This window comes from Cryptomeria japonica, chromosome 9 (assembly GCF_030272615.1).
Source record: "Cryptomeria japonica chromosome 9, Sugi_1.0, whole genome shotgun sequence".
In the NCBI taxonomy this organism is placed as follows: domain Eukaryota; kingdom Viridiplantae; phylum Streptophyta; class Pinopsida; order Cupressales; family Cupressaceae; genus Cryptomeria; species Cryptomeria japonica.
This window is the reverse complement of record NC_081413.1, coordinates 734504500-734522823: the sequence shown is the minus strand read 5'-3', so window position 1 is coordinate 734522823 and position 18324 is coordinate 734504500. Positions and strand designations below refer to the sequence as shown.

The 18324-nt window shown below is 34.4% G+C and overlaps 1 protein-coding gene across 1 annotated transcript; it reads left to right on the top strand.

Annotated features, from left to right (window-relative positions):
- Window positions 1–2897: 2897 nt before the first annotated feature.
- Window positions 2898–6842, top strand: LOC131038646 (geraniol 8-hydroxylase). Its single transcript, XM_057971136.2, has 2 exons — window positions 2898–4007; window positions 6022–6842. The coding sequence occupies exons 1-2, from the start codon at window positions 3078–3080 to the stop codon at window positions 6631–6633; spliced, it is 1542 nt and encodes a 513-aa protein (XP_057827119.2). The 5' UTR covers window positions 2898–3077; the 3' UTR covers window positions 6634–6842.
- Window positions 6843–18324: the final 11482 nt, after the last annotated feature.

Genomic DNA, 18324 nt, shown 5'->3' with positions numbered 1-18324 from the left:
TTTATATATAAATAATTAATTAATCTAATAACATGTGGTTTATTTTACTTTTCAAATATGAAAACATATATATTAAAAGTTACCAATGCATTAGAGTTTCCTAACATGTTATCTTTTATTATAAAACATAAAAAACCATATCTTTTTTATGGATTAGTTAAGGGGAGATTATTACAAACATTTCCACAACAATAATATGATTTATAATAAATCATATTATTTTTTCTTTATCTTTAAATTAAGTGTAAAATTAGAAAAATAAATTAGGTATGTCATTTTTTTTATATTTTTATAATAGAATAGAAGGCATAGAAGATTATTGATGTTATTTGCAACAATATAAATTTAAGTGTATAATAGAAATTATTATAGTTTAGGAATTTATGTTGATGTTTTGGATTTTTATAGAGGTTAAATAAGATTTCTTCTTTATGTTTTTATTAAGCAAGGAGAGAGGGCCGCGGCTATTCTCGTTCCAAAACAGACCTTTCGTACAACATGATAGCAACGTGTTAGTCAATTGCAGCCATTTATTGCAAAATCAACAGTGTAAAACGCACGACTAACACATGTGTTAGTCAATATGTACTGCCATTTTGGAGCCAAAATAGACGCATCTAGGAGAGAGCCTTGATCCATAACATTAGCAAGACATAGATTTCTTGTTTATGTTAATTCCTTTTAGATCTTTCATATATGATTTTTTTCTAAATTTAACTAGTACTCCAAACTTAATGATTATTAATTTCAAAAGCACTAATTAATGCCTCAAACTTAGACATATTATTATCTAATTCTTATCCATTATCATAAATTCCTCCATTTCATAAATCCATTAAAAAAAACATAAATTTTGTTTCTAGTTTCCAAAAAAGATGTACTATTATTTTCTAATTAATAGTTCCTTTTAGATCTTTCATATATGATTTTTTTCTAATTTTAACTAGCACTCCAAACTTAATGCTGACCTATTAATTTCAAAACACTAATTAATGCCTCAAACTTAGACGTGTTATTACCTAATTCTTATCCATTATCATAAATTCGTCTATTTAATAAATCAATTGAAAAAACATAAATTTTGTTTCTAGTTTCCATAAACTATTTTTTTTTAATTAATAAAATACCAACTTTTAAATTAATGATAATAAATAAATTTTGCTTAAATCAATATACCAAATCCTACATATTATTTACTTCCATCCCCATTTATAACCCATACATATCAGCTCTTAGGGCAATGATTTAATGAACTCAAGAGCTTCCAGTAATAACAGTGGTTGCAACCCAAAAAAATATAAGAAAAATGAGCCAAGATTATACATCAAAATTCGAAATATACAAGAAAACATGTGTTTTCTGTGGGTGAATATTACCAGCCAGTAATTTCTAATGCCAAAACATTTTAAATGGTTTCTGTTCTTTCATATGAGATGCCAGTGTGCAAAAACTCATTTGAAATAGTTACTGGAAATTGATATAGAAAGAACAGAAAAATAAGCGATTGAGCTAACCCATATGATAGGAGTGTACATATAATCTGAAACAAAAGAATAAAATTGAAAATCTTTTCAGATAAAAAATTCAACAGTACAAAAATTCAACCATTCTCCAATCCAGTAACTTAAACTTTAAAACTAGACACATCAAAAGTAGGTTTATACATTGCGACACAAATGCTTTAAAACAGGGATGGAAATAGAAAAATTCAAACTAGCATTCAATTTTCTCTTTAAAAAATACATTGAGACTGAATCCCCCCTGATTATTGAACATGGAAAATATATAATATTTATCCAACAACCAGGATCAAAGACTAGATGCTTTGAATGGTGTATTGGGGCTTTCCTCTATCACCATCTCATGAAATGATTGTCATAAGAAAGGCTTATAGCCGCCTGCATGAAAATTCTTCCTGCACAAATTGGTAAGGGAGGGAATTAGAATGATTTTTTTTCATCCCCAAACAAGGGTCGTGACAGAATCATATGTTTTGGCAAGCTTACATCTTATGTTTCTTATTAGCCCTGGCATCATATTCAAGGTTTAAAACAAGAAGAAAAAGTAGTAACAATGTCAATGCAATGATACAAATGCCATAACATTAACTATAAGAATGAGATTGAGATGATGGCTGCAAAAAAAGCTTTAATGGGATTGTAGGAGGTTTAGTAGACTATAAATATATTGAGGCCTGTTACAAGGAAAAATTCAACACCTTTCCGTATAGGAAATTCACAAAGATCCCTAGATCCCTCGAGTGCACATGTAGAATTCAACTTGTCCAACTCATAATCTGGATAAGTCACATATGCTGTTTTCCACCTGCTCAAGCAATCAGAAGTCACAGATTTTCTATAATAATTTATTCCTCACGGGTGGGGCTTCACAGAATGACAACTTGAGCATCCATTAATCATGATTTATTAAAATTGTGAAGAAACATATGATATAAAAAAGCTCAAGGAGGTTTGCAATCTGGCATGATGTGTGCCTGTGGTAATATAATGAAAAACTAAATAATCATATAAGCAGGTGGAATCTTTCTTAGATTACAACTACTTCAACTGAAACTCCACGGAATGATTGTACAAAGATTAGAAAAATGGGCACGAAAATTTCGTTGAACTTGATGTAGAGAGCATTGCTGACTCTGACACAAACTATGACACATGATGGTGGCTCACATGTTTCTTGAAAATTTTAATAAATATTGATTACTTGGATGGGTATCTAAGTTACATCATGTCGTGTTTCTTCAAAGTTGTAACAAACATTGTTTGATTGGATGCGTGAGGCTCAATCCAATTTCCATGAGGAATCCAATTGCATTCTAAAAATTATAAAAGTAGATCTGACTTTCAATAACTTGAGCAGGTCAAAAAAGGTATGTTGGACCAATCCAATCCACATATTGTGAGCTGGATTAGCATTTCTAGAATCTAGTCCAGGGATGTAGGAATCTTTGCGAGTGAGCATAACAAAAAGGTGTTAAGCTTTTCTTAAATGTCAACTGGCCTCAACCTATTTATTTTCTACTCAGCCGCATTAAATCTCACTAAAGCTCTTCTGCTAACATGAAGTCAATCTCATCAAGCCCATGGATACTGTTATGGTATTGTATGGTTGCATTGCCATTGTTGCTTCTTCCTTTTCTTGTTGTTGTTTTGCTAAGATATGTGAGGACTAAGAAGGCCCTCAAGCTGCCTCCTGGGCCTCCAGGGTGGCCCCTTGTTGGAAATCTATTACAACTTGGAAAAAAGCCTCATGAATCTTTGATGGCTCTTGCTAAGGCATATGGTCCTTTCATGACACTTCATCTCGGAATGAAAACAGCCATTGTAGTTTCATCCCCTGCCATGGCAAAGGAAATTCTTAAGAACAATGACAGAATTTTTGCAGGCAGAACAGTCATACAAGCAGTCAAATGCCTTTCTTATGATGAGCATTCGATGATATGGTGCCAGTATGGCCATCGCTGGGATGTAATCAGAAAGGTCTTTAATACAGAGCTTATGAGCTCAAAGAGATTGGAATCAATGAAATCTGTGAGGAGAGAGCAGGTGTTTCGTATGATTGGCCTTATTTTTGAAGAGAGAGGGAAGAGTGTGAATATTGGGCAGATTGTGTTTCTTGCTTCTATTAATGCATTTGGCAATATGATGTTTAGTAGAAATATGTTTGAATCAGAGTGCTGTGCATCGGGAGGAGCAGGGGAGTTTAAGGATATTATTTGGAGAATAATGGAGCTTGGAGGGACACCCAATATTGCAGATGTCTTTCCTTTTTTGGAATGGCTAGACCCCCAGGGTATAAAGGCCAAGATGACAGAATGTTTTACAAAGATATTTGACTTGTTTGACAAATTGATAGATGACAGATTGAAGGGCAGAAGTGGAAGCAACATTGGAGATAAGGATTTTCTAGACATCTTATTGGATTTGAAAAGTAATGATGGTGAAGACAAGGCGCTATTCACCATTCTGGGCATTAAATCTCTATTTCTGGTAAGCCCAGTTGCATTTCTTAATGCACTTTGGTGTCATTTAGCACTAATAATCTAAACTAAATTTCCAGTCTTTTTATGTGGGATCATTACAATCTATTTTAAATGTTTTGCACCTAGTGTAACTGTGCAATTAGAAATAGCTATCCCAAATGATTTCTCACTGTGAGCCTAGTACGCACCAACAAAAACAGCGAGCACATAAATCATTGTATTCATTAAAGCATTTGGATACTCATATTAAGACTGTTTTTGGTGCCTTAATTCTAATAAGAATCAATGTTAAGAGATTTCCAAAATCTATCATAAAAAGCAAATGTAATTTCTGGATTCAGTTGTGTTCAATACTTTTGTATCAATGTTTCGGATCACACTCCATGATCCATCATCTGGATGAAGTTAGCCAAAAGAATCAGATGAGATGAAGATGTCCAAATAAAAAGAAGGAAAGAGAGAAAGGAAGTAGGCACAAGAGACGAAAGACCAAGATGGTCAATGATTCAAAGGAAAGCAAAGAGTTAGCCAACAAATAAGACAGAAAAATAAACAGGATAAAAACAAAAGAATAACAGAAAAAAAAATATTCTTTTGTTATTCTTTTGTTTTTATCCTGTTTGTTTATGTCTTATTTGTTGGCCTTCTCTTTGCTTTCCTTTGTATCATTGACCATCTTGGTCTTTCGTCTCTTATGCCTACTTCCTCTCTCTATCCCCCTTCTTTTATTTGGTCCAGGTCTGCCACTTTACATCTTATGTGATTCTTTTGACACTCTTCGTCTTGATGGTGGATCACGGACACGGAGTGTGATCCGAAACATTGAAGCAAAAATATTGAACACAACTGAATCCAGAAACTACATTCATTCTAATAAAAAATTTCATATATTACTTTAAAGCATCAACTGTTTAATGTTGAGTCAATGTGCATGACCCCACAACTCGGACTTTCTTGGTTTGCTTTATATTTGCAAAACCTTGAGGAGCATTTAATTCCTTTTGGAGCTCCCTTCATTTTTTACTGTTATGCATTGATTATTGTGGGTATTCAACTCTTTTTTAACTTGAATATGGTGAAAATGAAGCTACTGAGCAGTTTTCTATTATAGAAACCTGATCCAATTACCAGTTCAAAAAATAACAATATCAGTAGGCTAATAGAGAGCAGTGATTCAGAGGTAGATTAACTAGGGTTTATTCTCTAACTGCCCAAATACTTGCCTCCATTCTCACGCCTGTAACTCCCATTTCTAACCAATCTTCTACAAACGATCAAACACCTTGAGTTTTCAATAGACATGCAATCTAGAAATAACTAGAGATAAAAACGTGCACGGCATTTAACAATAGGCTTCTGAGTCCTGCATATCTTTTCCGTCTATTAGTAGGTACACAAAGACTACGACCTGTCGAGGTTATACAAGCGCTTTCTGGAAAAAGAATTTTAAAAATCCAGAATCAGATTCCAATTATTGAGAAAGTTGTATTCTATTCCTGTTTGGTACAGTTGGATTCCCATTGCCACCTGAAAATTGAACAGTAAAAGAAAAATATTTTTAAAAAAACATTTTAAAAGTCTAACAAATTAAATTATACAATTTAGAAAATGTCTTCCCAACATTTCAGATCCACTGATGTATGCCTTACATCAGATGATCAAGACCTACCTCCTCCTTCCTCTACTCTTGTTCCCATCATTTAATGATTTATTATAATGGTGTTGTTTCCTATTCCAGTCTGTAGGCCCATTAAACTTTTAAAATGCCATTATTTCCACTGCCTTTTTAATTGTAATCTGTTGTTTTCCTTGTTTGAACTTTAACAATATGACTATTTCCATTTTTTTAAATGTGTAACGAGCAATATAAACACCTCTCTCTCTCACATACACACACAGAATTGTACAGGGTACTTCGTAAATCTTACTTCTAAAAAAGTACTCACTTTTTTTCTCCTTTTTAACAACAGTTTTATAGTATTCGACCTAATTCCTTACCCTACTTGTCATTGGATATTCAGGACATGTTTCAGGCTGGCCCAGATGAAATTTCCACAACAGTAGAATGGGCAATGTCAGAGTTTCTTAAAAACCCACATTCCTTAAAGCAAGCCCAAGAAGAAATAAGCAGAGTGGTGGGCTATGACAAAAGAGTAGAAGAATCTGATACGGAAAACCTACCATACCTTCAAGCGGTGATAAAGGAAGTATTTCGCCTGCACCCAACTGCTCCTCTTCTCTCCAACAGAGCAGAAACCTCGTGTGAAATAGCAGGGTTCCACATACCAAAGCACGCACAAACAATCATTAATGTGTGGGCAATTGGAAGAGACCCAAATGTGTGGAGTGACCCCTTGCAGTTCAACCCTAGCAGATTCTTAGATTGTGATATTGATTATAAAGGACACCATTTTGAGCTGCTTCCATTTGGGGCGGGAAGAAGAATGTGCCCTGGGCTTCCACTGGGAAATAAAATGGTAAAATTAATATTGGCTTCTCTTCTACAATCTTTTGAGTGGAGTCTTCCACATGGCCAAAGTATAGACATGACAGAAAAGTTTGGTCTGGCTCTGCAGAAGGCTGTGCCATTGAAAGCCTTCCCCACACCACGTTTATCTATTGATCTTTACTGATTTTGTGAAGTTCTGGAATAGCAAATTATTCCTATCAATATTTAGTTTGGGTTCCTATTACAGTACAATTAAGTCAAGTTTTTCTTCTGAAATCAAAGCAAGACTATTTTAAGGCCTGTAACTAAGCCCACAGTGGTTCAATAATTTCTTGAGACCAAACTGGAGCAGCAACTGTAAATTCAAATTAATATATATGGACCATTTTCCAATCAAGAAAATTTTAAGTAAAAACGTCATATATGATCCAATATGATCCAACATCAATGAGGATTTTTATCTAGGGGCCATTGAAGGTATAATGTTATATGGAGTACAATTAGGGAAGGGTATTAACCGTTCTTATAGCTAGTTTTGTTCATTCTAAGGGGTATATCAGATTTTAATATATCATGTTTTTTTTTTTTTTTTTTTATATGTAATTCAAGAGTTTATAGTTCTTGTTTTGGCTTCCAAGTTGTTATGAAGAATGCAAGAGGATTTGTTAGGCCTATGTAAGAAAGGGTCAAAATAGTGATCATTTCGAGGTGACATTCGATGCATATTCTCTAGAGAAGTGCACGAGTTATCGTTCATGTTCCAATAACCTTTCACTCCTTGCACACCTAACCCCCTAATTACTAGCTCATCAATAAATTTCACATGTACCAATAGCTGCTGATTTTTTAGCATTTTTGGATCATAATTGATCTATTTGCTCACCTTCATTAGTACCCATACTGGGGCATTTGTGCATAAGTATTGGCAATTTTAAGTGCACAGTTATGGGGGCATATCTAAGCAAGTATCGGGAGACACTTTGAAAAGTGTACTTTTTGACCCTTGCATGCATAACATATCCCGCAATGTGCATCATTACTACCCAAAAGTCAAAACAATAGCTATAAGCAATTAAGTCGTATGCAGAGACAACCAAAAAAAATTGTCAAAATCTGATGTACCATATAAAATCTGTAGGTGCACAAAGTTAGCTATAATGGCTAATGGTATGCTTCATGGATTGCCCCATTAACCATTCACTTTGGCAACCACAAAATTTGCACAAGTGATCCTATACTTATGCACAAATGGTCAAGTAATCATGCAATATGGGTACCAGTAAAGTTGCACAATTCTCTAATTAGTAACTTTTTCTTCAATTATTGGGTATACAAGTGGGCAACTATTGGCCCAATAAAATGATTTTTTATTGAATTTTTAATTGGCATGTTCCAATGATTGATTATTAGAACACGGTGGTAATTAGGTCCCTTCCTTTATATAGAAGCTAACATGAACGTCTATACTTTTTAAGTCTTTATTTCATTCATTAATTTAGGAAAATTATAAATATTTAAGCAAGAGGTTATTGTGGTTAAATTAGGAGCCAAGCCTTGTTAGAAGCTTAACAAAAATGTCCTGTTAGGAACAGATCCGGTTAAGGACCGCCCGATTAAGGGATTGACTACAATACCCTGTTATGAGTAACCTCGATAGAGGATTTGAAATCCAAGCTAATGGATCACCTGATTAGAGGATTTAAAAAATGCCAAGCCTGTTAAAGCTTACCCAGTTAAGGGATTTAATTGTTGTAATTGTTAGAGAATAATAGGTTTTTTGTTCATCTAGTAATAGCACTACTCTGCTTGATTAGATCCTTTTCATGCTCCTATTTGTCTTCAAAAATTCTACAGATACTCCTTCTGGTTCGGCAATCAATCACACTGACACTTAACCAAAATTGCCAACACTACAACAAAACAACTCATCGACCTTATAAGCAAAACAATAGGTCGGTAACACATCACATAACCTAAGATCTCATAGAGATTACAAACAAAGTGGTTCAACCATGATTGTTGGATTACATAGCAATCATCTGTACATTGTCCAAGACAGCCTCGACCGCTCCTGGATCACCTCACACTAGATCCTGTAACTCATCATACGGTTTCCACTTCATGCTATGCACTCACTCATTCTCAAGATAAAACAATTATCTCTACGTGCCAAAACCACTTTGAAACTCACCACATGCAGATCATGCATATGTGGCATAATCATCTTCGATCATCATTCGATCATAGATCAACACAACCCATTCACCAAGCTCCGTTGGTTAGGGTTTGGCATATCAATAGGTAAGGTTACCAATTGATCTCACTACTACAATAGTAATACCGGTTTCTTTCACTTACTAACCTACTGGTTACATTACTGTATCATTACTAGTTGCAATACAACTCCATTACTGGTTACAAACGACATCAATGACAACACAATAGTTCATCAATGCAATCTTCATGAAATGCCAACAATATCCCCCTTTGGCATTGATGGCAATACAAATATCAATACCCTTCAATTGTGATGATTAAGAGTAATGCACATACACAGGTATAGGAATCTCGATTTACATTTTACCATGTACTCTCCTTCAACTGAGTCTCCATGTCTTCAGTCAGTAACTGGCTACAGTTCATCTCCCTATCAATCATACATTTCTTCTCCCCCTTTGACAACAATGCCAAAGTGAAAGTAAAACATTCAATGTCATACTTCACTGTTCTGCAATAACGATCTGCAGCTTGTTGCTCCCCCTATGGAATAGCTCCACTCTACACCAATCTTGCTTCAAGATCTTCGATAAGCTCTGGGACCGATGTCTTCCACATCTGTTCAACTGACCTCATGTAGGGGCACAACCCCTAGCTAACCTCTAATATACTCAAAAGTAGCCTTAGGAAGAGATTTAGTAAAGATATCCACTAGTTGTTCCTTAGTAGATACATGCTCCAGTAACACGTCTTTACTATGCACTTTCTCTCTCAAGAAATGATATTTCAGCTCAATATGCTTGGTTCTAGCATGCAACACCGGGTTCTTTGAAATATTTATTGCACTGGTGTTATCACATAATATCCTTACTGGTTTTGTGATCTTCAACTTGAATCCTTCTAGAATGTATTTCATCCAGATTGCCTGGGTACAATTCATATACGCTGCAGTTGATTGTGATGTACAACTTTGCTTCTTGCTACTCCAAGATACAAGCCTTCCTCCAAGAAAGAATGCACCTCCAGTTGTGCTCTTCATGTCATCAACATTTCCTACCCAGTCTACGTTTGTATAGACTTTCAAATCAAAGTTACTTGCATATGGATACCATAATCCATAATCAATAGTACCTTTCAAATATACAAATATCCTTTTAGTAGCTACCATGTGCCTCCTTTGGGTTCTTCTGAAATCTGGCAACTAATCCAATTGCATGAGCAACATCTGATCTGTTGTGAACAACATAATGCAGTTTCCCTATCATAGACTTGTACTCCTTTTCATCAACGGATGCAACATCATCCTCCTTAGATAGTTTACAACCTGTAACCATCGGTGTCCCAACTGGTTTACAGTCTCCCATTCCAAATGTCTTCAATACCTCTTTCACATATTTGGACTGTGTGATAAAAATATCATTCTTCATCTGTTGAATTTTCAAACCTATGAAATTTTTTATCTCTCCTACCAGAGACATCTCAAATTCATTTTTCATTTCATTTGCAAAGTCATCACTCATGTCATCATTGCCTCCAAAAATAATATCATCCAAAAATACCTCACTAACCAGTATCTTATCTCCTTCAATCTTGAGATATATATTGTTGTCTTCACTAGTTCTCTAAAAACATATCTTCACCAAGTGTGAATGTAGTCTTTCATACCATGCTCTAGGTGCTTGCTTCAAACCGTATAGTGCCTTGTGTAGTTTACACACCATATCCTTTGCATCAATCAAAGCATAACCATATGGTTGTTCAATGTAGACTTCACCTTCTAGTATTTCATTTAGAAACGTCAACTTCACATCTATCTGATATACTTTGAGTCCCCTATATGCTACAAATTCAAGTAGAGTCCTAACACCTTCCAATCTAGCAACTAGTGCAAATGTCTCGCCATAGTCTTCTCCTTCTTCCTATGCATAGCCTTTGCATACCAATCTGGCTTTGTTTCTAACTACTACTCCATCTTCATTCAATTTATTTCTGAATACCCATTTAGTACCTGTTACATTTCTGTTCACTAGTCTGGATACTAGGGTCCATGTATTGTTCTTCTCAATCTGGTCAATCTCTTCTTCCATGGCCTTAATCCAATGATCATCTCCAAAGAATTCCTTTGCGGTTCTAGGCTCAACAGTGGAGATCATACAAGAATTCTCTCTAATTCTTCTTCTAGTTAACACACTAGAATCTTTATCTCCAGTAATCTGATCAGGATTATGATTGAGTCTCACATACCTTGGAATAACATGATCATTATCTTCAGGTTCTTCTTCCTCACTATCTTCATCTTCTACAAAATCTACATGTTCTAGTTGAACTGGTACTCCAGTAGCATTCATTTCACCAACTTCTGGCTTCACCAATTGTGGTTCCAAAATCAAAATGTAAGGTTCGTCTTCTTTCTTCTCCTCATTGGTTTCTCTTGTATCTCTAGGACACTCATCCACTCGGACATCAACACTTTCAGTGATCTTCTTTGTTCGGTTGTTGTAATATTTGTAGGCTTTGCGCTTGGTGGAGTAACCAAGAAATATACCTTCATCACTCTTAGCATCAAACTGTTAGTTAGATGAGAAGGGGGGGGGGGGTGAATCAAATAAACTCACAATTCAAAATATTCATCAGATTCAACCTCGGTAGAACTTACTTGATATGCAACTATAACTGTAAATCATTCAAACTCATAAACTGATAAACTTGAAACATTAAAACACATTTAACACCAGATTTAACGTGGAAACCCAAATAGGGAAAAACCACAATGGGATTTCGGACCCACAAATAAAATATACTCTTCTAGAGTATGCTCGGTTAAAAGCCAATCCTGTTAAAGATTATATAAACACATTGCTAGATGTGACCCGGTCAAGGGATTTCCCTCAGATTTATCATAATCTTGCACTTTGTTATAAGTGACCTTGTCAAAGGATTTCAAACACTCATTCAGAATGTTACCTTGCTAGAGGATTTATGAATAAGACTGTTAGGTCCACTCGGTTAAGAGATTTCCTATCACTTACAAAAATAAATAACAGTAATAAAATATATCTGCAACTTCACATCTGAAATGTTAAAGCAGACTCTATGTGCTCAAAATAATCTTGTCATAAGACTTATCTTCCTCCTTGCTGGGCTTCTCAATATGTTCTTCAATCAGATCTTCAATCTTTTGTACTCGATAATCACCTTTGCAGTATCACTGCTCTTCTATTTACCCGCATACTTTGTTCATCAACTTTTCTTTATTTATAAGCAATTCCTAACCGCTTAATCTCCTTAATCACATTTCCGATGATTAATCTTAGCCATAAGATATTCAAACTTGACTAGGTTCATTGAATCCTTCGAACTAAAAAACATTTTATCTTGCCTTGAAACTAGTATTCCTTCCTTGGTACTTGTGCTTGGTTATGACTATTCAATTTGTGCTGTAGATCTAACTCTTGAATTTTCATTGTCGTTGATCCTTACCAAACTTCTTGCATGACATTCCAATCTTCTATAAATCTCCCGCTCATTGGTATCCTTCATTTAATAATGTATTTATTCATCCAATGCATTATGTTACTGCTCAGTTGATACTTGATAAATACTGAACTTTACTCGGTAGACATTCTGTATTCATCTCGATTACTGTCTTGGTAGCTTTGCTTGTTGACGACACTCGGTAACTTCTTTCTTCTTTAACCGACATTGATAACCTTGGTGTTTACCGACTAGCTCCTTGCTCAATAAAATAGAACAGTATCAAACCTTTACTCATTTTGTTGCATGAAATCTTTTCTCCTTCTTATTCAGTCTTCGAACACACATATATAGGATATCAAAACAATCAAAATATCATAATCTCATCACTGTCTAACTTGGTAATAGTTTCCCATTGAAAAACTTATTACTCCCCTTCATTTTCACATTCTTTCTGTGTCACTTACCAACATCTTTATACTCATCAAAACATACTCTTTAAGATATGGCAACATCATACTGAATCAAAAAATCAATTGCTTGACATCAATGACAAAATAATATTATTAAGACAATAATCATCCTTTATCAATTATATCATCAATCTCCAACAACCTTCTCAATATCATCATGCCAACAAACTTAATGTAATGCCAACACAAACTTACCAACATAGTCACCTCTCTTGATAAAACATTTACTACCAAAAATGTTAAAGTAATCGACATTAGGTGATCTACCATACCAGTATTCATAAGGAGTTTTATCCTTACCTCTTTTAACCAATACCTGGTTCATAGTGTAGACAGTTGTGCTAATAGCTTCTCTCCAGAAAGTCTTAGCTACACCTCCTTGTATTAGCATAGTTCTAGCAGCTTCAACAACTGATTGGTTGTTCCTCTTTGCAATACCATTCTGTTGTGGTGTCCTAAGTGCAGAAAGTTGCCTCTTAATTCTATTGTCTTCACAATATCTAGTGAATTCCTCTGAAGTAAATTCACCACCTTGATCAATTCTTAAGCACTTTATCTTCTTTCCACTTTCCTTTTCAGCTAAGGCCTTGAATGCCTTAAACTTGCTAAAGGTTTTTGTTTTTTCCTTCAAGAATGTGACCCACATCATTCTTGAGCAATCATCAATAAAGATCATAGAATACCAATCACCTTGAATACTTCTAGTCCTTATTGGTCCACAAAGGTCTGTATGAACCGAATCTAGCAAATGTTCTGCTGAGAAAGATTGTCTCTTAAAGGTTGAGGATGTCATCTTCCCTAACTAACATTCCTTACACAAAGCATTCACCGGTTTGTCCAACTGAGGCAAACCTCTTACCGACTTGGACTTACTGACTTTGACAATGTTATCAAAATTTACACGACAAAATCTCTGATGCCAAAGACAACTATCATCTGTGTGTGTGAAAAGTGAACCTGTATCTGTAAGCACAACACTTCAATCAAGTCATTACATGCATGGTTAATCAGATATAATCAATGAATAATAAACCATAACAAATCGACCCATTTCCTTCTAAAAGATGCGAGTATAAGATTGCTCTCAGATTATAAGCAATACCAGTGACTAGACAACATCAAGATGAGGATTTTATCTATATGAACATGATGAATGCTAGATGGATGCAATACTAATCTAACAATATTTTTGCAATATTAAACTAAACGATTTAATCAATATGAAACAATTAATATGCAATATCTCAATGAAATCCTAGAGCAAAGACAGTATAATAACAATATATTCTCCAGCCTCTTTTGAATGAGAGATGAGCCTGACTTTATAGAAAATTCAGAAAGAAACCAACGGCTAAGATCAAATGATGATGAGCGGGCAATATTTTCAAAGAGGAAGCACAATCCATGTGAATTGATGTGATTGGATGCTTTTATCAATTTTAAAGGAAGTTGAACTAAATTTAAGATTAAAGTCAGGAAAAAACTGATTTATTCTCTATTTCATTCAATTTTAATATTTAATTGTTTTAATTGCTTTCTTTGAGATTATCTATCAATTTTTAATTTGTTTTTTTCAAGATTATCTCCAATTGATTTCTTTTCTCAAATTTTTAATTCTTTTTTGTCAATTAATTCCTTTTTTGATTTATTTCCATTTTTGAAGATTTGTGCTCATAGTTTCCAATTCCTCTTTCTTGATTTGTTTCCTTTTTTGAAGATTTGATGGCAAATTGATTTATTTAATTAAATTAATTCCTCTTTTTGATGATTTAATGGCAAATTGATTTATTTAATTAAATATGCTCGCATATTTAATAAAATAAATAAGATAATTGTTTAAAATGATTTACTTGGAATGATTTAATTAATTAAATAAATATTTAATTAATATTTAGTGATTGATTTTGCCATGTGATATTTGATGATTAAAGAATTAATTAATTGTGTGCTCAAGATTTATTTAATTGCCTTTGGTTAGGACTTTGGTGACGTTGTCGAGATTAGGGGCTCATGGTTTAGATGACGATTTTTAGGGTATTACATTTGCCCCTCTTTGAATTAATGTGCGAGCAGCGCATTGGTTCAAAGAATAGTTGATGTCTAGGAGATGTCGGTTCTGAACTTCATTGATCACGAACTTGATGAAAAGTCAGGTGTTTAGCTTGATTTGAAGCGACAAAGTTGAATGAAGTTTGATTAAAGCGATACCATTCCAAAACTTCATTGAACTTGGGAACGATAGAAAACAAAAGATACCAAACATGAACTTGATTGATCAAGAAGTGGATCTTACTAATCTAGAACTCGATTGAACATAGATACAGTGAGTGATGATAAAAATCGATCTTGAACTTGATTGATCAAGATATGATGAAGATAAACTGTTCAGCTTGATCAAGAAACGAATAAAACGTAACACCTACTTAGATTGAGTGTGATTACTGATACTCTTTAAACCCTTGATTGAGTTTAAATGAATAATCAGCTTGATGAAAAATGATGAAACTGATTAATGTTAAGGGATTGATTTAGATAAAAAACAAATATCAGTTTGATATGAAGCGACGAAACTGATATGCCCCTAGAAATTGATTTGATTCAAATGATCGAGAGATCTCGACTTGATATAAAGCAATGAAGTTGAAATGCCCCTAGCGATGAGGTCTTATTTGATTAATTTTCTTTAGTTGAAAAAGATTTTTTCTTGTCTTTTGTTAAAAATTTAAAAAATTTCTCAACATTTGAAGATGTGAGGTCATAAAGTCACAAGTATGCCCCCTCGAGAGTGAAATCAAAAGATAGCGAGGGTACATAATGATTATAGGCAATTTTGAGCGATGATAATGATTTTGAGCACAAATGGATTTAGAGGAATTTTTGAAAATTTTGCGAGAAATTGAGTGATAAGATTAAGCACCAAGTTGATCGTAAAGTTGATGTGTAGAATGAAATTGATATTCAGTGTTGAAATTGAGCGCAATCTGAAGAAAGAATGAGCTTTTGATGAAAAGAGTGCTAAGTGTTCAACATCATGAAATTTCGATTAGAGAATTGACATCAGATTTCGATTTCAATCCCGAAAATGGACTCAGGACAATCGATTTACAAGCTCATGATTTGATTTCATCGTACTTGTGTTGATTCGCTTATGAGATGTCTTTTATATGCTTTATTCTATATGTATGCATTTCTTTTCAGTATAGATGAATGAATGCAAATGGAATTTGGGTTTTTATTTTTCTTTCTTTTCATATGCAAATAAATGAATGTGAATGAGTAATACAATTTTTTGTTGTTTTTCTATGCAATAAGATGAATGCAAATGAATGATAATGAATGTATGAATCTATATAATATGCTTATGTATGCAGCTAAACATCTCAAAACACAAGTACTCGATCAGCGAAATGAAGAAAAGAGACCACTTAGCGAAGAAATGATGACGCTCCAACTCTCATTCAACAGACAAAGAGGAAGCATTGTTACTATACCGAAATCATTTGAAATGCATGAGATGCAGAATGAAATGCAAGAATGATATGCAAAATGAGATGCAACCCTAAACCTAGTCACTAGACTTTGAAAAGCTTAATCTTCATCATTGAGTGTTTTATAATTATAGCAGACAGAGTAGAGTTCCTTTCTTTTCATGTGCAATATTAATGATCTTGTCCGCAATGACCCTTTTTTCTTGTTCATATCCTTAGACAGATTATGCATGGACGTGGATTGCACAATGAAGAAATTCCCTCAAAACAAACAAAGAAATGATGGGAACCTCCCTGTAGCATTCAAATAAGCGGAGTCGAGGTATGTGAGGCGATTCCACCTAGATGTGAAGGCTCTTATCACAGACACCCAGATAATTTAGATGTTTCCAAATCATTGGGATCATTCCTACAAGCAAAAAACAAGAAAATATTATGCCCCCAATCCTTGCTCCTCTTAGTCAAGATAGACTTCCTCGAGTTACTCAGAGGGATAATAAACGAAAACCAATATAAAAGATAGCACACAAAGAAAATTTTCATGCATAGCTCAAACTGTTTAGTGATTGTTTTCAGTTTTGTTGTTTGCTTGTTAACTCAGTGATAAAACTCTTCAGTAGCCAGGAGATAGGTAACTGACTCGGAGTGGATGACCAGGTTTCACTAACGTAAGATTGACTTGGTTGACATTACTTAGGACATGTAATGTGCTCTTGTCGATTACCTAAGACTAGAACATTGATCAGTTTCAAGCCATGAGGGTTCCAACGAACTAGGATGTCACCAAAGTGACTCAAATATGTACAAGCGAAAGCAAAGATGCATGAAAGTGGGAATGCCAATGTTGCGTTGATAGATGGAGCGCTTGAGTACAAGAGGCACCTATTTGCCAGGTTTTCACCTGCTTGGCAGAAATTTATATATATATTTATTTTTTACCAAGGTGCCTGTTTACCAAGTTTTCACCAGGGCATTTTCTCTCTTTTTTCCTTTTTTTTTTCTTTTGTTTTTCTTTTTTTCTTTGAATTTCTTCAGGACTTTTTTTTATTTTTATGATTTCTTCAGGTTTTTTTTTAGGATTTTTTCAGGACTTTTTTTTTCTGATTTTTAGGATTTTTTCAAGACTTTTTCTAATTTTTAGGATTTTGTTTCAGGACATTTTATGATTTTTTAGGATTTTGTTTCAGGACATTTTATGATTTTTTTGATTTTTTATTGTTTTCCCCTAGTGTCTAGCAAGGCAAAAGGGATTTTGAGTACATGAATGGATAAACGAATGATGGTAGACGCTATCAATGACTATCTCACAACATTAATCCAAGCACATGTTCTAGATATAGCAATATAAACCAAGGATTTTAGCAATGTAAAGCAAGGATTTTAGCAATGTAAAGAAATGATATAGCGTAATGAAGGATGTAAGCAAGCAATGGATAGGAGCTAAGGGGTCTGGATCAAGTGTAATAGATAGGACACATGAAGCCTGCAAAGATCCTTAACCTTGTCAAGATCAAAGGTGGAAAAGGGATATGAATGTAGATAGAATGAATGAGGGATAATGGAGGATGAAGGATAATGGATGGATGTACATGGATGGAACTTGCCCCCAGTGTAAAGTGAAAAAGGACAATGGATTGCGCATGACACCTATTTGCCAGATTTTCATTATGGTACTTTCCCAAGGAGCCACAAGAAGTGGTTTTCACTTGTCGACGAAATTATTTCTCTTTACTTTTTTTCTTTTTTTTCATCATTTTTTTTTTCTTTTGGAAGATAATGGAGGCATGATCGGGGGTGGAAGAAGGACCCCATCTTCTCGCTTCTTTGGATGGTACCCTTAGAATATGAGTTGCAATAGACAATGGCTATGAAGGTATGCTCAAAGATGTTGACAGGATAATGAAATGAAACTAGGCCAAGGATTTATGCAAAGGATTGGATAAGAGGGATGGAAGAGTGAAAAAGAGGTGTTGGATAATGGATGGGATGTTGGAAGAATTGTGTATGGATGGATGGAAATGATGGAAAGATCAACATTGGTACACGCCTTGAGGGATGGTGGACATATGGAGGAGAAGTGAATCTCAAATTTTGAGATTTGGATGGAGGAAAGGTTACAGATTTTGGGTCATAAGAACCCAAAATGGATGAAGGAGGTGATGGAGGAATAGACTCGGAAGGTTTGGATTGAGGAACAACAATTTTAAATGCCAATTTTGATTT